Source organism: Crocuta crocuta, unplaced genomic scaffold (assembly GCF_008692635.1).
Source record: "Crocuta crocuta isolate KB4526 unplaced genomic scaffold, BGI_CrCroc_1.0 scaffold359, whole genome shotgun sequence".
NCBI classification, from domain to species: domain Eukaryota; kingdom Metazoa; phylum Chordata; class Mammalia; order Carnivora; family Hyaenidae; genus Crocuta; species Crocuta crocuta.
The window spans coordinates 1,755,125-1,777,979 of record NW_027528877.1 but is presented as its reverse complement, the minus strand read 5'-3'; the positions used below and the strand labels follow the sequence as shown (position 1 = coordinate 1,777,979).

General features: G+C 34.0%; 1 protein-coding gene and 1 non-coding gene across 7 annotated transcripts in view; both read left to right on the top strand.

The window, feature by feature from the left end:
- LOC144225546 (sodium channel protein type 3 subunit alpha) overlaps window positions 1–22,855 on the top strand; it is an 81,748-nt gene that overhangs the window by 29,645 nt on the left and 29,248 nt on the right. For 3 of the 6 annotated variants that reach the window (XM_077756771.1, XM_077756770.1, XM_077756769.1), the window contains exons 11-16: window positions 4,764–5,111; window positions 6,111–6,243; window positions 7,758–7,996; window positions 15,722–15,895; window positions 17,096–17,452; window positions 19,146–19,616. In XM_077756771.1, the coding sequence (XP_077612897.1) occupies window positions 4,764–5,111; window positions 6,111–6,243; window positions 7,758–7,996; window positions 15,722–15,895; window positions 17,096–17,452; window positions 19,146–19,616 (1,722 nt within the window). The remainder of the gene's footprint in view (window positions 1–4,763; window positions 5,112–6,110; window positions 6,244–7,757; window positions 7,997–15,721; window positions 15,896–17,095; window positions 17,453–19,145; window positions 19,617–22,855) is intronic. The other 3 variants (XM_077756773.1, XM_077756772.1, XM_077756775.1) reach the window with 2 other exon arrangements.
- Window positions 7,284–7,412, top strand: LOC144225549 (small Cajal body-specific RNA 24). Its single transcript, XR_013333341.1, has one exon.

Sequence of the window (22,855 nt, the reverse complement as noted above, 5' to 3'; positions counted from 1 at the left end):
CAAGAGATCCAATCATTATCTTGCATAATACAAATATAAAGTATGGTTTTATATCAGTATAACACATTTGGGATTAACTGGAAGCTCTATTTGGCTAGTTAATTTCTCTGACCAGATTTTTTTGGCTTAAACTGTCAGCCTTGATATTTTAGCATTATTAAGACTATTAAGAGTCATTAGGATTAGGAGTATTTGACACTATAACAGAATGATTGACATCACAGAAGCTTGTGTTCATATCTCAACTCCAAGTGAGTCCTGTGACCTTTCAAGTCACTTGTACTGTGTTCAGTTTCTATAAAAGGGGGTAATGATATCTACCTTGAAGAGTTGTGTGAGATTAAGCAACATATAGAAACCTTATGTGACAAATAGTAAAGCTCTTATTAAGTTGGTGAATTATTCCAAGTTAGGGAAACTAAAAATTTTTTAGTAGTTTCAATAATCACAAATGTATATGCATAGTAGCAATATTTATGTGAGCACATTTACATGTTTTTGAAAACAGTATTATTTCCATCATTGTTTCATCACTATGCTCAAAGAAAAAATGCCAATCAACAAGTATTTATTGATCACCTACTATGTGGCAGAAATAGTCCTAGGTAATGAAAATACTTCAGTGAATGGACATAATTCACTGACCTCATGGAAATTTATATTAAAGAAGAAGAGAGAAAATACATGAGATCAATAAGTTATAGAGCATGCTAGAAGGTGATAAGTGCTATGGGGAAAAAAAAAGTAAATCACAAAAAGCACATAAGGGGCACTAACTGGATGTAAAAATTTTAAATAGGGTGGTTTGGGAAGCCCTTACAGTAAAGGAGATATTTCAGCAAAGATTTTAAGGAGGCAAGGAAAGTGACTATCTCATTGAAGAGCATCCCAGACTCATGGAAAGGCCAAGTGTAAGGCCCTGGCATGGCGGGATGCCTGGAATGCTCAAGGAGCATCTGTGAGGCCTATGTTGAGTGAATCATGGAGAGGCAATAGCAGAGGGAAGCTGCAGGACAGCCACAGATTTAATACTCAAAACAGAATCGGTATATACATATATTACATATAGTTCACTTTCCAATATTTATCGATAGCAAGATAGTAGGTAGGTAGATAAATAGGTAGGTAGATAGATAAATGGATAAACAGACAGATGGGAGAGATTTCAAAAATAAAAGAAAGATCCTATTAACATTATGATTTACATATCCCAGTAAAGACAGGGAGCATTAACAAAACTCACAAGCAAAAATATACCAGAAGCAGTTTACAGTTTCTGGTTGTATAAACAAAAAGGGACTCTCTTAGAGTAAAGAGAATCAGTAAAGCGAATAGGAAGCATAAGATGGGCATGGTATACTCTTCAAAACAAATTTATCTTCTGAAAATGTCGAGGCAGAGAAGCCATAAATTATGGATACCTTGCCCTCTACTAACATAAAATAAATGTTATTTTACATTTAGTCATTATTTTATTTTCAAATACATAAATCATGTTCAGAGTATAAATGAAAGGGTACTTAAGGGTGTACAATGGAAAGGAAATCCCCTCCAAAGATTTTAGCTATGTGGTTTGGAGACTCAGACAATTTATTTTAAACCAGGTTTGTAGTTATAGCCAAGTATATTTGTTGATTTATTGAAAACATTGACAGGTACATATACTGAATTTGAAATGCTATGAAGTGAGTATTGCCAACACTCACTTTACATGTTGCCACTAGAACATCTTTAAATTCTCTGCATCATCTTGCATCTTGACTTTTCCCAATTGACTTCAAGTTCAATCTCCACATGGTGGACTGTCTTTTACATACCTATTGTCCTAATGTCTTCTATCTTCCCTTTTGTTATTAAATGTTATATGAGAAAAAGTTCATATTTACTTTCTTGGAACAATGCAAAAAAAAAAAAGAAAGAAAGAAAGAAGATGCCTAGGACTCATGTTGTGCTGTGTCTGAGGCAAAGGAAACTGGCCTTTTGGTCCTTAAAGCATAAAAGCTTGTTTTCCTTAGAGGAGGGCTGCCACAGCTGTGGGTATTCCCTCTACTTTGCTGCATCTTCTAGTGTGTTATTTTTGGTTTATTTTCTCTGAATACTATTTTTGTTATCCTCTTTTTCAGTCTCTGTTGCCTTGAAAGCTCTGCTCACACCCGTTATTATACTTTCCAAAGAATGAATAGAAATTTCAAATGAACTCAAAATTCTGGAAAGCCTTTGAAAACACCCCAACATGAAAACATGCAAATTAAAGGAATGTACCAGATACATTATAAATGTACACACATACCACATACTCTAAACCAATATCCTGTAGACTGATTTTCAGTTCCCAAAGACAGTTGTGGAACATAGATATATTAAGAGTATCACACTGAGCCATCTGAGGGATTAATGTAAGAAAAAGTTAGCATTCTTCTAATACTTGCATTAGAATCACCTGGAATATGTATTGGATATTCATATCCAGAGTCCTGTCCCCTACTTACTGAATCCCAAGTCAAAAAAACCCAGGACCTAAAAATACACACTACAGTTTCAAAACACAAGTCTGATAAAAACCACTATTTTGTTGCTAATTAAAATTGAGTCTAAGGAGATTAAAACATTAACATTCTTTATTACTGGGGGCTGAGTTTATGCCCTCACAGTATTTGATTTCTTGATCACTTTGATTGATTAGAAAATCAGTCTAACTACTGTCTGGCATTGGGTAGTCAAATGTGTGTGAACTGAGTGTCACAAAGGCACAGTCTCAAGTTGGACAAGCTGGATAGCCAATAGTTTCTGCAGATATTCTGAGTAAGCCCAAAGCAAGAGTACATTTCTTAATGAAAAATATCTTTCCAGAACATCACTATGACAGAGGGCAACAACGATTATTCTGGTACTTTGCAGTCTGGGAAAAGCCATAAAAATAAAGCTAAAAATGGGGCCTAAGAAAATCAGCATGACCTAATTAGGCAGAGGAACCAAAAATAAATTTGATGGAGTCTGCCTTTCCTATGTTTTTTTCCCACTAAAATTATTTTATTTGGCTTTACACTGAAGTTTGGAGGAAGAATGGGAAGGCCCAGGCATATCTGTGCAGGCACGCGGATATGTATGCATGTGTGTGTGTGTGTGTGTGTGTGTGTGTGTGTGCGCATACACACATATACATACATATAAAACCCTGGCTACTAAGACTGGTAGGAGGGGTTTTAAGAGTCTAGCAGGGGGAGCAATGGAGAACGCCATTTTTTAAAGTTTATTTATTTGTTTTGAGAGAGAGAACATGAGCAAGGAAAGGGCAGAAAGAGAGGGAGAGAGAGAAGCTGGCTCCGCACTGTCAGCACAGAGCCCAACACAGGGCTCAACCATGAGATCATGACTGGAGGAACAGAGATGAAGAGTCAGACGTTTAACGGACCAAGCCACCCAGGCACTCCTGGGAATGTCATTGTTAACAATGGGGAAAATAAACAAAGATTCTACACACTGAATAGAGATGTTTTTGAAAACTATCACCAAGCCTAGAATAGGGATTTTTGATGCTGCTAGTTTAAAATTCATTCAAAAGGGTAAAAGAAGGAATTTCATGTTAAATCTTCATTTTCCAGTACCATTTACCCAATTTATTTGAGAACATATGTAATAAAAAAACTTCTGAATCATCCAGTTCCTTTTAATAAAATTGAAGTGAGATCAGAAGGATAAGCTATCTTCTACATCATCCTCCTTGGTAAAGTCATGTATATACATCTTGCTTTTTAAAGCTAGTGTTGAATTTTAAGTAATAATAGAATTTATATGGCAGTTTAGAAATTCTCTCTGTTGTGTTTGCTATGACATATATTCTCTCAAGGTGAATCACTAGTAGCTATATTTGGGAAACTGTTAGCAAATTTGGAAGACAGCATCATAGGTAAGTTTCGTGACTTTTATTCCCACTTGTATAGAGAGAAACAGATCCAGAAAGAAAGTAAACTAATTTCTTTTTAGAACCCAAAAAAAGAGAACAGAGAGATAATAGTTTTGTTTTTAAATCATTATCTAGAAGTAACACATTTGGCACACATATTTTAAATTTGAGCCAACAATCTCTCTTGAGTCATTAGTTATTTTCCAAGTTTCATGCCCTTCAGATCACAGCATTTCAGAGTGAAAGCCATGTATTTGTTTAACCACCACTTCCTCCAAAAAAAAATCATTTGTCCTTTCTAGCATCATTTCCACACCTATAACATTATGATAACAAAATCCACCTCATAGTATTAGAGGTAAGATCAAATGAAATGGTCATGCACTTAGTATATTATATTAATTTTTTTAATAGTTTATTTTATTTTTGAGGCAGAGAGAGATAGAGCATGAGCAGGGGAAGGACAGAGAGAGAGGGAGACACAAAATCTGAAACAGGCTCCAGGCTCTGAGCTGTCAGCACAGAACCCAATGCGGGGCTCAAACCCACAAAACGTGAGATCATGACCTGAGCTGAAGTCGGACACTTAACTGACTGAGCCACCCAGGAGCTCGAGTAAATTATAAATCTCAATTCTTAATCAGAAAAACATACTTTATGCCCAAATTTGCATTGTGGTCTTTAATAAAAATATCAAAACACATATGTTCTCTATAAACTTGATTTCTTGTGTTTAAGAGCATGACTATTCTAATCCAAATGCAAATAGATTCTACAATATTAAGACTTTCGTTAAGTAACTGTGTTCCCCATCCTCCACCCCAACTCCCAATTCCTTTCTCTCTTGCTCTCTCCTCAGTCTCTGTTAAGTATCCGTGGCTCCCTGTTTTCCCCACGACGCAATAGCAAAACAAGCATTTTCAGCTTCAGAGGTCGGACAAAGGATGTCGGTTCTGAAAATGACTTTGCTGATGATGAGCACAGTACATTTGAAGACAGCGAGAGCAGGAGAGACTCACTGTTTGTGCCACACAGACATGGAGAGCGACGCAACAGTAACGTTAGTCAGGCCAGTATGTCATCCAGGATGGTGCCAGGGCTTCCGGCAAATGGGAAGATGCACAGCACTGTGGATTGCAATGGTGTGGTTTCCTTGGTGGGTGGACCATCAGCTCTAACCTCACCTACTGGACAACTTCTGCCAGAGGTGATAATAGATAAGTTAGCTACCCCTGACATTATGCACTAATTTGAAATAATCAAAGTCTGGGCGGTTTAGCCTGTTATACCATCCTGTTTACCCAAAATGAAATGTCTCAAAAATAATATATGATTTATTGAATGAAAGACAATAGAAACTTTAGAACCAACTGAACTGTATAAAACCATTAGCTTTCAAATGCTTTAGAGTTTTTAGAGTCTGAGAAGAAACATCTGCAAATTCAGTAGACAAATAACAGGCACTATGACGACCAAATTGTTATTATGAATGTATGTTCACACAGAATTATATAATTATATATTCATATTCTGGAAATTTCATGTATTTAAAATTAAATATTATAATGACCAATATATTGATAATAGGCAATTTCCATACAAATGTGAATATTACAGGAATTCTAAAATGTTTTGATATCTATTAATGACTCTAAAATGTTTTGATTTCTTATAGGATAGCATATAGAAATAATCAAAGAAATCTCAGGAAAGCACACACATTTCATTGTACATCTGTGTTTGTGCATGGAAAAAATTGGCCCATATATGTCAATATTGTCAATATTGCTTCAAAGAAAATAATTCTGCTTTGCAACATTATAATCAAACCATTTTGGGGGGAGAAGATTGATCTGATTATTAATCATTGATATAAGCTGAAAATAATCTGCACTTGAATGAAATGAAACAATATGCTAAAGTCATGCTTATGAAATTTCTCTGAAAATTCCAATAGGTTAATTAAAATATTCCTGCTACAAAGTATCCTATACAATTGCATCCAACTGGTGAAATCTTGTTAAATGCTATTGCTTGTGATAATTTTTAAAGTGTTTTTAACTTAATAATACATTTAATATTTTATTATTACTTGAAAGCTATTACCTGGAAAAACTGCATGTGGCATGATTTTCCAAAGACATGCTCTGTGGTATTGTATTATTCATTGAAAGGGTGGTTTGAACCATCAGTATTTGGTTTGCAGGGCACCACCACTGAAACGGAAGTCAGAAAGAGAAGGCTAAGTTCTTACCAGATTTCAATGGAGATGCTAGAGGATTCTTCTGGAAAGCAAAGAGCCATGAGCATAGCTAGCATCCTGACCAATACAATGGAGGGTAAGAAGCAAGCCATGAGATAGTCAGCTTTACATAATTTTATGCTTTGTGGAACTATTTCTTCTTCCTATAGAATTAACAAAATCAATTACCCAAGATCAGAGTTGTGTAACAGACCTAAGTAGATGATATGTAAAATACAGTATGATCACACTGGTTACAGAAACTAATATTGTCCCTTTTTCTTTTTAACATGTTATCATGTCTGCAGAGTGGTTATTTCTCCACTTGATATTATGTCAGTGAGAATTTATCTTATGTTACATTATCCTTAAACAATTAAAATAAATACTTCCCTTCTTAAGTCTTGGTGTGTAAAAGGACAAGGAAAAACACCTCTTTCAAGCTTTAGTCTCTTCTCTGGACAAGGAAGTAGTGATGTGGTTGGAGGAGGCATATGAATGAACTGGATAAATGAAAACTTCTGTTTAACACTGACCCTGAAAAAAGATCTCTCCTCCACATACACAGAAACAATTACAATCTTCTAAAGGAGAGCTCACACAAACGCTTGTTAATTTTGACATATGGGAGTGGGCAGCAACTATTACTCTTCTATTTATTCATTAAATAAGTCTCCAGCTCATGAAGTCTGGAGGGACATTACATTAGTTGTGCAATTTTATAAGTCTTCTATGATACTTATATAAAGTATATAGTATTTAACATGTGTTTTGAAATTACTTTTCATATCTTTTCTGTTGGTGAATATGGTATCTAAACAGTCACATAATAATTATAGTAGGTTTCACCCATTAAAATTACTAGCAACTTTTTAACATATTTTAGGCAAAAATTCTAAAAGATATGCGTAAATATGAATAACATAAATAGATTTGGGTTTGACTCTATACTAAAAAGAGCACACTACATTCTCATTAATGCTGATGTGAAGATAGTAAGAGGAGAGAGATGGTCACACACATTAATAAGAATCATAGCTTTAGACAGTGCTCTTATAAAGGCATTTTCAAAAGAAATAATAAGTGTTTGATAGATTTAATATTTCTGTAAAGATTGTTTAAAAATTGCTTTGATAGTGGACATTTATTTTTATTCAGTTTCTTCTTAGGGTGAAGAAACTCTTTGTAAATGTCCCAGAGAAATATAATAGCTTTCTGTTCACCCTTTGCAAGCAAAGAGGGTGGATCGTTCCATTACCGACATTTAAAAAAATTGTTTTCATAAAAAGAATATAGCAATTTAATCAATAATTACCAAGTTATTAGGTAATAAAGCTAGCTAATTTGAAGCAAAACATTAAGTTGAAGGTGTTTATTTTCTGTACTTAATTAAAGGAGGTAGAAAAGATGTCTATATGTTTATATGAAAGTTTTAATGAACATTTTGTGAACATATTTAATGGGATTGCCTTCTCAGGTTTCTTAAGCTAAGTAATATGAATTTCCATCCTCAGGTAGAGGCACTGATTTTATCAAATAATGTATAATCTATAGCAACAATAATTCATTTTTATTGTTATTTACTACTCTTCCTTTTTATTGTTCCCCTAGAACTTGAAGAATCTAGACAGAAATGTCCTCCATGCTGGTACAGATTTGCCAATGTGTTTTTGATCTGGGACTGCTGTGATGCATGGTTAAAAGTAAAGCATCTTGTGAATTTAATTGTTATGGATCCATTTGTTGATCTTGCCATCACCATTTGCATTGTCTTAAATACCCTCTTTATGGCTATGGAGCACTACCCAATGACTGGTCAATTCAGTAGCGTATTAACTGTAGGAAACCTGGTAAGTTCATTTGAAGGTTATTTGTTTTCTTTGGCAAGAATGGGAGATATAGACCAGAGGAAAAAAATCTGTTTGTGCTTTGTAGGGAATCTCAGTGATAAGATCTAAAATTCAACTGCTATGAATGCTGATTGGTCAGACCAATGTCCATGCTGACTGACCATGGTGTTTTAACAGCTGTAAACTTGTTAAATCTTTACTGTCTTTTGTGCTAAAGCATAGGTCTTTATATATATCTTCATGATATCTAATTCCAACTCCACAAAAATGCTGTCTTAACATACACAGATTCTGAAGAAATCATGTCTGTTGAAAGGAAAATATAAAGACTGATTTCTGTTTGAAAGAGAACTTAATAATTTCAAATTGAATTACCCAATAAAATGATTTAGTAGTATTCACTAAGTGAAGAAATAGTAAAAATGCATTTGTAATTTAGTCATACTTTTGGTTTAAAATACTTGAGCAGGCATTTGTGTATGTATGTGCTGACATGTACATTTCCTCCTTAATCTATATGAGAAACTTGAAATAGATAAACAAGTAAGGAAAGGATTAATTAAGAGCTTCTTTTTGGGCACAAGACAGAAACAAACTCAAACTACCTTAAGAGGAAAATAAAAAGAGTGACCCCTAAAATGGAAAGAAAAAGATGAGCTACCAAACCATATAAAGGGTAGTGTTGCAGTTGGGCTTCAGGAAATGCTTTACCCAAGGGTTTGGATATAGCCCAAGTGTTCACTTTATCTTTTGTCTCTGGGTCAGGGAACATGTTTAGCCATACCTCACTGGTTTTACATCTTGTAATCTCTGCACTAGAAAAAGACTGGATCTCTTTTTCAGTTCCACTTCAAAGACTCATGATAGGACTCTTGTTTGGTACAGCTTGAGTCAGATGCTCTCCTCTGGTTTAATCAGAGGCACAGGGTGGAACCATGTGAAAACATGACAGAATTGAGGAATCACATAGGTAGAGGAGCAATTCCCAACAGAAGTTGAAAAGGGGATACTGGGCAGACGATTTCATAAAAGTCTACCCAGTAAGTGGCCTGAACTTAACTTCATTATTTGACTTAGTAAAACACCCATCTGATTCTTGAGATTTTCTTCACCCTTGACACCTGATTGTGATATTGATTTTTTTTAATGATTGTTTATTGATCTTTCCAATCACTCTATCTCTGCCTTCTTTTCTGGACTTATGTCTACTAAGGCTATGTTTTCCACTTAATGTTTTTATAGACTCAACAACTATGGGAATTATCTACTCTTGTGGTATAAGCTAAGTGTTCAGGTCCTATATTTCCAACTGTTACAGATAGTTGTTCAAGGAAAGCTTTAAACAAAGTATGTGACAGCTGAAAGATCATCTTTCTCACAGCTTATTGAAAGTCCTAACAATCTCAGTTTAGTCTTGTGTTACCTCTAGTAGTAGCCTCTCAGCTTCAAAGAGACTTCCAACTTCAAAGATAGAAATCTGATAGCCATTACTTATTTTTCCTTTATTTCTTATATACAAGTCGACATGAAGACATTATTTCTTCCTTCAAGGTAACTTTTTCTTAAACCTATAACTACTATTGAAATATATTAACACACTACACTCAGTATGCTTGCAGTTTACTAAAGTATTATCATTTGTTGTGGTTCAACAATCCTATTTGTTTTTCAAGACTCCCCGTCTTATCCCATCCTTTCCATACCATCCTATTGTCCACTGTTTCCTAAATCAGCCACTTTTGGCCCATCAGAACAGTCATGTCACTATACTACACAAACATCACATCTGTATATGCTTATATATGGGAAAATATTTCACTGTTGTCTACATTCACATCTAGAGTGTTCTGACTCAAATCACTTCATCTCAATTCTTCATATTCTTCTGGGTTATGTCCCATTTTTCTTTTTTATCTCCTATTGTGTTTACATGGTTGCAGCTCAATAAATAACCAACTGGTTGTTTCCTAACCAAATGGACTGCTTCAGTTAAGTAGCATGTTTTCATGAAAGAACATGGGCTTTGGAGTTGGGTGGAAGTGGGTTTGACCTCATTGCCAATGCTTACTAATAATGTAGCATCTGGACAAGTCTGATAAAAAATCTGAGTCTTTGTTTTCTATTTTGAAACGGATATACTAATACCCATCTCCTGGAGTTGTTTTGAAGGCTGAATGAGGTAATGCAAAAACAATACTATGCCTGGCATCTAGCATGTGCTCAATAAACAATTTCCTTTCTCTAATACATGCTATTAACCTTTCTCTGAAATACTGATGGAAAACAGTTTTGTTCTAGCTCCTGTATTTTTCCCAAGATACTGAACAGTTAAGGAAGTTGAGCAGTTAGGAAGAAATTTTGGAAATCTTCCAGACTAAAGCAGGAAATTGAGGTTTTATGGAATTCCAATGCTGAAGCACTAGTTTGGAAGCACAGGATAAGAAAGGTTGAATTATAGGATGATTGAATGGAAAAGCACTAGACTAAAGCACCAAATCTGGGTTCAAGTCTAACTGTCCATACTAAATAACTGGGTGCTCTTGAAAAAGTCATTCAGATCTTTGGGTCTGTTTCCTAATGAGTATAATATATTGGACTAGGTGATAGTTCATGTCCCTTCCAGTTCTAAAATTCTGTAACTTTATGAGTAGCAATGAAGATAATAAGGTATAGAGGTGGGGTAGAAGACTGATGACTGATAGATTGTGATAGAACCATTGGTAAGCTGAGGTTAACACTAGGGAAACAAGGCTCACCAAGATAGAGAGTACATATGACAGGAAACAGACCTGAGTTAACTATTTCCAATCATAAAAGTAGGAGAATTTATAAACTGACCATTTTTGTTAGCTGAAAGTTCCTTGTTATTATTAATAATAATATCATATGTGTAAGCCATTTCATAGTTTCTCATATAGTGTATTATACCCATAACAAGCTTTATAATAAAGAGAGAGTAAGAGAGAGGGAAGGAGAGGAGAGAATATATTCCTTACATCTTGGGTACTTAGTTGACTTTGGACTATATTTTACACTATGCATGGTTACATTGCATACTTTAAGGAGTTTATAGTTCACTCATTTAAATAAATTTAGTTTCTATGTAGAGTTATTACTGCTCAAATGATTGCATAATACCTTATAAATAAGGACATCTAGGTTTTGGCTGAATTGTTAACAAAGGAATGTACTATAAAAGACTTGTGGAACTTTCAGCTTTCCTTAGATCAATGCACTCCATTTGTATCCTGTTTCTGGAGCACATAAAAAGTACATCACTTCTCTACTGATTGGGTTGATCAAACTTGAGTATCAAGAGACCTCAAATATCTGCTGAGTTCCTCTAAGATGTTCTGTTTTGTTTTTGTTTTAACCATTATAAAACCCATGCACCCACACAGAGATTTTATAAGCAAAATATTTTCCATCAATCATAGCAGATTAGACAACCTCTTCATCATACACATTCTCAACTAACCTGTAACTTTTCAAGGAATATAGATAGAGGTTTGTAGCTACTATGCTGATTAGTTTTCTTACTATAACTCTCACTATAACCAGTGATTAAGAGTCCATGATATCCCTTTATTCTGCTGGACCCTGAAGGGAACTCGGAACATGGTACTTGTACTAATTATCTCACAGTTTATTTGCATATAAAAGCCTAAAGAAACACAATTAGCTAAGTTATTTCAAGTAAATGATGTGGAATAGGGTATGAATTTAAAATCTCAGGAAAGGGGCATGATAACTCTTTTAAGGGGAAAAAAAACCTTTTGCTTATTGAAAGATAAAACACTTGGCAGCCGAATCCTAAAATTTACCTGAAAGGCATCCTGCATCAATGAAAGTGCTATCTGGTTATTTAACTCCATTCCTAGTATAATGCAAAGCTATCTTGTTTCCAAACTAACAACTTACAATGAGGCTCTTGTGTAATAATTGTTGCCATCAATTTCTGAATAAAATTTGGTAGGCAATACAGTGCTGATAGAAATCCAAGAATTTTAGATACAGACCCGATAAGTCATCTCAATGAATATCCTCATTTGACAGCTGAGGGAAAAGAACACCATGAATGTTAAATGATTTCCCATAATTTTTTCAGTATATTTCAATTACACCTCCCCCACTGATCAACAACAACAAATATTTAAAGATGTGTATCCAAAAAGCATGGAAATGGGGCGCCTGGGTGGCTTAGTCGGTNAAAAAAAAAAAAGCATGGGAATAATAAAACTAAAACAATTAAAATTAGGGGCTAATAATAATAGAGCAAAAGTAGGCTACAGTCCATCAAATTCACTACAAAAAATAATGAAACATCAGTCTGGGCAAGTAGACATTCTGGAGAGCAAATTGATCAATATGCAAACTTTAGCCTTTAGGATGAACATTTCTCTTTTCAATGTACAGCAACATAATTTGCCTTTCTAAGTAAGTACTGGTTAAGGAAGCCTTCTCATCCTGAAATAAGACCTTAAACTCAAATATTTGGTCACCCTAAGTGCTGTGTCCCCAAAAACAACTCAAAATGCTCCACATTTATTTTTTTAATGATTTTTATTTATTTCTGAGAGAGAGAGAGACAGTGTGAGCAGGGGAGGGTCAGACAGAGAGGGAGACACAGAATTGGAAACAGGCTCCAGGCTCTGAGCTTGCTGTCAGCACAGTCTGACACAGGGCTCGAACCCATGAACTGTGAGATCATGACCTGAGCCAAAACTGGAATGCTTAACCCACTGAGCCACTCAGGCACCCCTAAAATGCTCCACATTTCTTTACTCTTGGTTTAGACTCCCAGGCTCATTCTCATCTCCATCCTTAGGACTTACACTTTTACTAGTTATCATGTGTTGTCACCTACAATAGGTTAGGAACTTTTCACTGAACTTATCTCCTCATTAAAGAGAAGCTGGATTAGGGAGTCATTGTCCATAAGAAATGTATCAGCCTAGAGGCACCTGGGTGGCCCAATCAGTTAAGTGTCCAACTCTTGATTTCAGCTCGGGATTTCAGCTCATGGTTCGAGAGACAGAACCCTACATCAGCCTCTGCACTGACAGTGCAGAGCCTGCTTGGGATTCTCTCTCTCTCTCTCTCTCTCGCTCTCTCTCTCTTTCTCTCCTTCCTTCCCTCTCTGATCCTCTCCCCTGCTCATGCTTTCTAAATAAATAAATGAATAAACAAACAAACAAACAAAAAGAAATGTATCAGTCTAAATGACCTAGGTTTATGCAGCTTCAGGTTTGCATATCTTAATTTCTACTACATTTTCAAAGCCCAGCAAAATGTTTACCATTTAGTAGGTTTTTAGCAATTTTTTCTGAATGAATGAGTGGCTACAGAAGCATATAATCTAAAGTTTCAAAAGACAAAAAGCTTCTTCAGAAAACAAGACAGAATTAGGGTAAGAACAAACAATAAACATTCAATATGTTTTTTATTAATTGTTTTGAGTTTTAAAAATTTTTTGTGATATAGAAAATTCAAAGGTAGCTGAATGTATATTTATAAACCACACATTAGCATAGCTAATAAACCCTACATGGGCATTATTTACATAATCTAATACAGATTCATTCAAAGATTGCCAGTTCTTTTTGTTCTTAGAATTTTTTTGATGGAGTTTTAAAATCACGTAAACATAGGCATTAAATTAGTATGCTAGATTGACCTTTGTTAGAATGAGAAGGGATTTTCAAGAATTCCTAATCACTGACAATGCTAAACTAGACTAAAATGTACCCAAACACAATACAAGTGATTTTTAGGGCTTAAATTGAAAACATTTAAGGATATAAATAGATATAATTTTAAATCACAATATAATTAAAATGAAAGGAGTTTCATGTTGGGGTTACAGTTTAGATGAAAGAATGTTTGTTTAAGGTATAGAGATTTTTAAAAACATATTTATGTATTTATTTAGAGAGAGCAGGCCGGCATGTGCGCACGTGCACGTGGAGGAGGGGCAGAGAGGGAGAGAAAGAATCCCAAGCAGGTTCCACAGTACCAGTTCAGAGTCTGACATGGGGCTTAATCTCACAAACTGTAAGATCATTACCTAAGTCCAAATCAAGACTTCAGTGGCTTCGCCAACTGAGCCACCCAGGCACCTCTAATGTAGGAGATCCAGTCATTTCAGAAGAGCTGAAAGAATGACCTTATGATTCTTCTGTAGAAAGAAATATTTGTAGATGATTTACCTGGATAGTTTCTACCTCAGTTTAATGTTTTTCTATAATCAGGCTGCTAATTCAAATAGCTGCTCCTGAGACTTTGTATATGAAATAAAATTTCTCTAAATCAAAATTTATTTTACATTCACCAGGGAAAAATATCTTATGGTGAGTCATTCTATAAAGTAAAAAAGAAATAATTTTCAGTGTGCACTCCACCATGTATCTGGATTTTCATGCGTTAAGATTACTTAGAATAAATTTTATTTCTACTTGAGTGAATGAATGATGAACTGAAGTTAAGCTATTTTTTCTGGGAGGAGTATTTCCCTTAGGTTTTTCTGTGTTTAGGAAAATAATATGTTAGCTGCATTTATACATTTCTAAGAGTGGATAATATTTCTTTCAATTAACCTGATGTTTTAGGAACCAAATAATTTTGGATACTGTTATTTTGACAGACTTCCTTCAAGGTAAAGACTGATATGCCTTGTAAACAGAAAGCTTGCCTTTAAAGTCATAAACTGCAGCTATTACCTATACTTAATTAAGATAATTGCTTTAAAAGATTATTTGCAAGAGTAATTTCATAACTCTTCATGTCTCTGGGTCTCTTAGACTGTGATTTTGAGTTAAAAATTTTTTGAGTTTGTTTCATTTTCTTTCTATTGTCAAATGACATTCATCCAACCTCTCAAATAATTTATTAACTTTAACTGTGAGTGTATGGACACTGAGAATGTTCTCCTGCTGCTTTCAATTAGATCTGCAGCTCCTTGCTCTATTAATCCATTAACCTTAATTCTGAGGCATGCATCCAGAGATTATTATTATAAAACATTCATGGCAACCTCACTCTTATTTCAGGAATATTTTTTAAATTATACAAATAAGATGATTTCCCTGAAAAAAATCACAAAAGTCAAGAACAAAATATGCTTTTTACCAAAATTAAAATATATTTACAGTAACTTCAAATAATATATACATTTGTCCCTACTGCAATAATACTAAAAACAAAATTCATTGTGATTATGTGAGAAGTATGATGTACCAAAAAGGGCTGGAATTCAGTAGTTATTATTTAGTATCAGATTAAAAATGTGAATGATGGGGCGCCTAGGTGGCTTAGTTGGTTAAGTGTCTGACTTTGGCTCAAGTCATGATCTCACGATTCGTGGGTTCGAGCCCCATGTCTGGCTCTGTACCGACAGCTCAGAGCCTGGAGCCTGTTACAGATTCTGTGTCTCCCTCTCTCACTGACCCTTCCCTGCTCAAGCTGTCTCTCTCTCTTAGAAATAAATAAAACATTAAAAAAATTAATAAAATGTGAATGAGGAAATATTTTCAAATCAGCCTTTTCTTGGATATCTAGCAGATTTGTTAAATAAAACAAATACTTCCCTGGAAAAAAAATGCTAAACTTGTATCAGTTTATCACATTTCTCCATTTTAAATATTTTTACTCATGACTATTTATATTCTTTACAGATTATTGGAATTTCAAAAGTTTTCAATGTTTGTGATCTCTATTTTATTTTAGGTCTTCACTGGGATCTTCACAGCAGAAATGGTTCTCAAGATTATTGCCATGGATCCATATTATTATTTCCAAGAGGGCTGGAATATTTTTGATGGAATTATTGTCAGCCTTAGTTTGATGGAGCTTGGCCTGGCAAATGTGGAGGGATTGTCTGTACTGAGATCATTCAGATTGGTATCTACTTAGATTATGTTTATATTCTATCACTGGCATAAAATTTATTTTGAAAATGAATTAATGTGTATCTTATACTTACTTTTAATAATATTTTAAATCTACATCAATGTGCAAGATACTCTAAGAAAATATATAAACATTCCTTTTAACACTAAGAATGATAAAAATGGTTGAAGCATTTCATAATGATTAGCTATACAGGGCACATTTAAAAACACACATGTGCCTCTAAAATTATGTTTTAAATTCACTTAAAATTTTTTTGGTTTCAACTCTGTAAAAAAATGCAAATAATAACTTCAGCCCTCAATTAATCTTAGCTTTTTAAAAAGATATTTGAATTTTCTTTTTATTAATGTTTATTTTGAGAAAGAGATAGAGCATGAGTGGGCAAGGGGCAGAGAGATAGAGAGAAAGAATCCCAAACAGGCTTTGCACTACCAGTACAGAACCCACTGTGGGATCTACACAAACCACTTGATCTCACAAACCATAAAATCATAACCTGAGCCAAAGTCAAGAATCAGATGGTTAACTGAGTGAGCCACCTAGGTGACCCTAATCTTAGGTTTATATCAACCTTACTTATATTAGTGGGAACTACTTTAAAGGAATATGTAGGAAAATATTTGATACCATTAGCATTTAAAACAATGGTATAATAAACTTTTTTTAATTTGGCAAAAAAATGTATTTCAAAATATGTAAAATTTTATTGGAAATTAAGTAAAATGTGTATTTTTTTCAAACTGAAAGGAAGTCTTTATGTAAATTTTTAAAATCAGTTTATTTTTGTTTTATTTTATAAATATCCATTAAAATATATAACTCAGATTTTTAATATTTCTTTTTACTCTAAACTGTCATCTGAGGGTGACATTAATTTACTAAAATCAATTCAGTTTAAGTGACTGTAATCAAAATATTAATTTGTTTCTAGAGATACATCTGTTGATTAATCGGAATGTTTTATTTATCCTGAAACATTTTCTCTCTTTTGTTTTTACATTTAAATTATATGACTTGATTTACAATTCTAGTATTGTTAACTCTTTTTTCTGGACTTGAATTTTAGTACTGTTTGAGATTTTATATCCCTTAGAGGTAGGTCTAAAATATGACATACTAATAAAACTTGGTCTAACTTCTAAAATTATATTGTGATTATACTGAGAGTATCTTTTCACTTAATTACAGCTTCGAGTTTTCAAGTTGGCAAAATCCTGGCCCACCCTGAATATGCTGATAAAGATCATTGGTAATTCTGTGGGGGCTCTAGGTAACCTCACCTTGGTGCTGGCCATCATTGTCTTTATTTTTGCTGTGGTCGGCATGCAGCTGTTTGGTAAAAGCTACAAGGAATGTGTCTGCAAGATCTCCAGTGACTGTCAACTTCCACGCTGGCACATGAATGACTTCTTTCACTCTTTTCTGATTGTGTTCCGCGTACTGTGTGGAGAATGGATAGAAACCATGTGGGACTGTATGGAGGTCGCTGGCCAAACCATGTGCCTTATTGTTTTCATGTTGGTCATGGTCATTGGAAACCTTGTGGTACGTATGTATTACAAATGTTCATATTTAAGAACAAGATCAAACTGTAGATAAGAAGTGGCCTGATGCAATAGACAGCTCTGGTTTAACCTTCAATAACCTAGACTCAAACCCCAAGACAAGCACTCTGAGCGTGGGGAAGTTACTTAGCTTCTCTGAGCCTCAGGTTTCCCAACTATGAAACTGGGGAGGAAAAAAAAAAAAAAAAGGCAGAAATCTTATGGTTGGTGTGAGGATTAACTGAGGTATATTTGTGAAAGTTTGGGAGCAAAAATATTAGTTTTATTTTTATTTTTCCTTTTTAGAGAAGTGTTTTTATGAAGACTAATTGAATCCCAATATTACTGTTATGGCTTGAATTATTTTTATCCTATTTTTACTTTGAGAAGAAAATGATCTCCAGTAAACCTAAAAATATAACTGATCTTTACACATTCATAGTTCATATTATTGGCTTACTCAGAGGCATAAGTTGCATACTACCAAATTCTGAAGATAAATTTTCAATAAAATAGGCTATTATATTGTAGGTATGTAGTGTACTTACTCAAATGACTTGGAAAGGGTCTAAATATATCCTTCCCTGAATTTGCTTTTATTAAAAGAAAATAAGTTATTGTAATTTAAGTTTTCATATGTATGGACACTGACAAGATTTTAAAAGCTTACTTTCAGTTCTGACTTAAAAGCACAAATGTAAAAGCACAATTTGCATATTTATGTGTTTTAATGCATAAATTTCTCAGTTATATAAGGACAACGTGTTCTTTATGCCATTGTACTGAACCTTTCCTTTGAGAGGTACATTTCAAGTGAGACTACTTAAAAGAATGTTTGTGGAGGGGTGCTTAGGTGGCTCAGTCAGTTAAGCGTCTGACTTTGGTTCAGGTCATGATCCCATGATCTGGGGTCGAGCCCAGCATCAGGCTCTATGCTGACAGGCCTGGAGCCTACTTAGGATTCCTATCTCCCTCTCTCTCAGTCAGCTCCTCCCCATCTCACACTCTTTCTCTTTTTGAAAAATAAATAAACATTAAAAAAGATTTAAAGAATGTTTGTGGAATAACTGTAGACATGCATTTTTTTTTCAGAATAGCATATTATGAAACTCTAGATTATGAACAAAATCTGATACAGAAATAAGGAAACAAACTATGGCTCTTGCTTTGATGGGAAGTATGTTAACCTTACACAATTTGCATTTAGAAATTTCTGCTGGTATAAATTTGTGGCCATTGGAAAAAGGAATTTATATTAAAAGTATACTGTTTTAACACATATAATCAGGGTATTAAATAAATAAATTCAGTCTATACACATGAAGATAGACATTCTCTAGACAAACTGATAAAATGAAGTAAAATGACTAAAATCATCTTTTTTTTCTCATTGGCCAAGACCTTTATATAAAAGTGGGATTTTTGTGTCTTCACTGACAACCGTGAGTACACAATTAAGGTATTAGAAGTTTTCTTATTGTCCTTATTTACAAAAGAAAAGACACTTATTTTATCATTTCACCCCTACACCAGGTAGAAGATTTCAGGTCCTTCAAATAGTGTGTGATTAAGACATGTAAATACAGTGAGCAATTGTTGAATTAATTTTAGTAAAGATCTATGAATTCCCTGTTTAAGCTATTAATTTATGAATACTTCATATTAATGTAGCAAATTTTCTTTTTTTCTTTTAGGTTCTGAACCTCTTTCTGGCCTTATTGTTGAGTTCATTTAGCTCAGACAATCTTGCTGCTACTGATGATGATAATGAAATGAACAATCTCCAGATTGCAGTAGGAAGGATGCAAAAGGGAATTGATTATGTGAAAAATAAGATACGGGAGTGTTTCAGAAAAACCTTTTTTAGAAAGCCAAAAGTTATAGAGATCCATGAAGGAAACAAAATAGACAGCTGCATCTCCAATAATACTGGAATAGAAATAAGCAAAGAACTTAATTATCTTAAAGATGGGAATGGAACCACCAGCGGTGTAGGTACCGGAAGCAGTGTTGAAAAATATGTAATCGATGAAAATGATTATATGTCATTCATAAACAATCCCAGCCTCACTGTAACAGTGCCAATTGCTGTTGGAGAGTCTGACTTCGAAAATTTAAATACTGAAGAGTTTAGCAGTGAGTCAGAACTAGAAGAAAGCAAAGAGGTGAGAATGCTTTTAAAGTTTTGTTGCATTTCCTATAGTAACCATGCATTATGGTTATTTAGTATTTTTATTGTGTTTATATGCATTATTAAAAAGTATATTGAAAGTCATGAATATGACAATGTTGAAAATTTATGAGATGTTCTTTACTGGGAAATCCATTCATAGAAATTCCAACTTTCCACAGGAAATCATCACCTTGAGTAACTAGTATATTCATCTTCTTGACAATTTGAAAATCTGGATAAAAACTGTGGCCCATCCAAAAAATCAACCTTATTGAACACATTCTAGTCTACATACACTACATTACGCTCTATAGACAAATCAATGAACTGTATTTTATTGATCATTGTAAAAGTGTCATCTCCTTACTTTCTGTATTAGGTCTTACTATGATTTTTTTTTTAATGTGAAAGTTTTGTGTAGCTTTTGTTCACCCCTGAAGGCTTACTGATTATGATAGAGTGTTATTAATTTATGCAAGTATTACACATATTAGGAAAATGCACGAAGCACTGATTACATTTTGCCCAGTCAAGGGTGAGCAAATCTATACGGTGTTCCAGAATAACTTAAAAAATGCTAAGAACTGCTTAGAGAACCTCCACTTAAGGATTACAGTTAAGAGTAAAAGTTGAAAATGTGCTCTTATTGTCACATTACTAGTTGTTCAAAATAAAACAAAGAAGAAAGGGAATTGTTCCCACTGTGTCATTAGAATTAATAGGATCCCATAATAGCAGCTTAATGGTATTAAGTTTTGTGCAGTTTTGTGTTGTGAAAAACATTAAAATGTTTACTACTACTTATATTTGGACTTCTAATAGCCCATGAGAAATTAAGTCCAGCACAATTATAAAAGACAGATTTTAGCTTGAGGGTATGATATTTAGCACCACAGGAATCAGACCAAAGATGTCTGATTTTGTGAGCATATTTCAAAAACTTCTTTTTAAGAATGGTATCAACAGAATTTGTAAAAGTAATAAGTAGTTGACGATGTCATAACTCATAGCTCCTGATCCTTTCTTTCAGGCATTTCAGCACTGCTAAGATATATTATAATTGTAAATTTGAAAATATTTTCAAAGGTAAAAATACATACAAAATGAGGTATAATATGGAATTTCACTCAAAGTCTGCTTAATGAGCTCAATTCTAATTTATATATTGCTCATTCTGATAAAATAAGAATTTATTTCTCATTTTACTTTTCATCACCTAAAATAGATCTATTGAGAAACATCAATTAATTAATGAGCATTTATTGAGTACTTTCTGTGAATTCAGCACTGTGCTGAGCTACTAAGAGTAAGGAAGAGTTAAAGGAGAACTTTATATTATAACCTCCTTTGGGAAATCTTAACATCTTTGAGGGAAGATAACTCTAATTCTCAAAATCATTCAAGATCTATTAAAGAGTTTTATCCTGCAGGGCTGAATATAAAAATTATAGATTTGAGAACAGTAAGAACATAGCAAGCTGCTAAATGGAAGAGATAAAATTGAAATAGGACTCCAAGTTTGGGTCAAATACATGATCAGAAAGCCAAAGCAAAACCCTATCAAAGGAAACTCACAGTTGGGAATGGGCTTACTATTAAGGTGTAGCAGTGGAACAATCAGCATGAATAAAGTGCTGGTTGAAAAGATAGTGAAGAATATGTTTGAGTGAGTAAGGTGTTTTCAGAATGTAAAATCTTTGAAGTACCTGGAAAATTTTAGAACTGTTATATAGTCAATAGGAGCTATTTGTTCTGAAGCAGAGAAAAGGGAAGAGAATGTGATGTTTTAGGCAAGTTTGTTTGGTATCAATGAATTTATCATGCGGAACGTGGTAACAATCATTTGACAGCAATGAAGTGATGAAATTCTGGGCAAAGGTAATACGTATGGGCACTGAGACCTGTCAATTTGACAAACTCGTAAAGAAAGACTGGGAAACTGGAAAAACAGTAATGTCACTCTCAAAATGGCATTCTTAGAAAGGTTACCAGGTTTAAGTAGGAAAAGGAAGAATTCAATTGGAAAATACTGAATTAGAAGTGACAGTATTGGGAGTAAGACGCTGGGGGGGAATTTGGGGTTTAAAAACAGATTTGATCATGAAGAATTCATAATAATCTAATTCCCTGAAAATAGAAGAACTTATCAAAGAAGTTATTATAAAGAGAAAATAAGGGAAGATTAGGAACAAGATTATCTTGGGGTCAAGAAGAGGTTAAAAAAAAAGAGGCAGAGAAACTTTTGCTACATTACTGTCATAGGTTTATCAAATTGGATTTATGGAAATTAAATATCTTAATTTCTTTCTACCAAACAGTTGATTTCCAGAATATGTCAAAAACTCTATAATGCCCAGATATTCCAGATGATTGCTTAGAATACCACTTCATTGTTATATCTTTTTAATTGCTAGAAAATCATACATTTGATATGTGGAGACACAATGACTTCATTACCAAGTTCTGGAAAACATTTTATCATCTGAACAAAAATTCCTTTTTGGGTGACTCTTTTTATAACCATTCTGTCCTCTTCCAAGCTAAATCTTGGACACATGGAAACCAATAATAGAGTGTAATGAAATTAAAACTATTTAAAATAACAGTGGAAAATTCATCAAACTAGATAGAAAATTAAATACTTTATAAAGCAAGGATAAAACTTCAGATTATTTCAAACAGTAGAAATAAATTCAACAATAAATTTTATACGGATGATGTTTTAAATTAGTACTAAAAAAACCCTCTGAAAAAGTAATAGGGCAATTCTCATATATGCTCACACAAAGATTAAAAGCATATTGTTTTTAAAATTTTTTAAATGTTTTACTTATTTCTGAGAGAGAGAGAGAGAGAGAGAGAGAGCGCCTGAGAAGGAGAGGGTCAGAGACAGAGGGAGATATAGAACCTGAAGCAGGTTCCAGGCTCTGAGCTAGCTGTCAGCACAGAGCCCGACCCGGGGCTCGAACCCATGAACCGTCAGATCATGACCTAAGCCAAAGTCGGACACTTAACCGACTGAGCCACCCAGGTGCCCCTAAAAGCATATTGTTTTTAAAAATAAAAGCAAAAAATTAGCATGTTCTAACATTATACAGTGGGTTTAAATTCCAGCAAAGTTCAGTTTCAACCTGAAATTCTTTAAAACTGCTGGCACCAAACATAGGTCACATGTCACATGCATATTTATTTTGCCTGGGTTATTCTTTCCTAATAACTGCTGCATACATA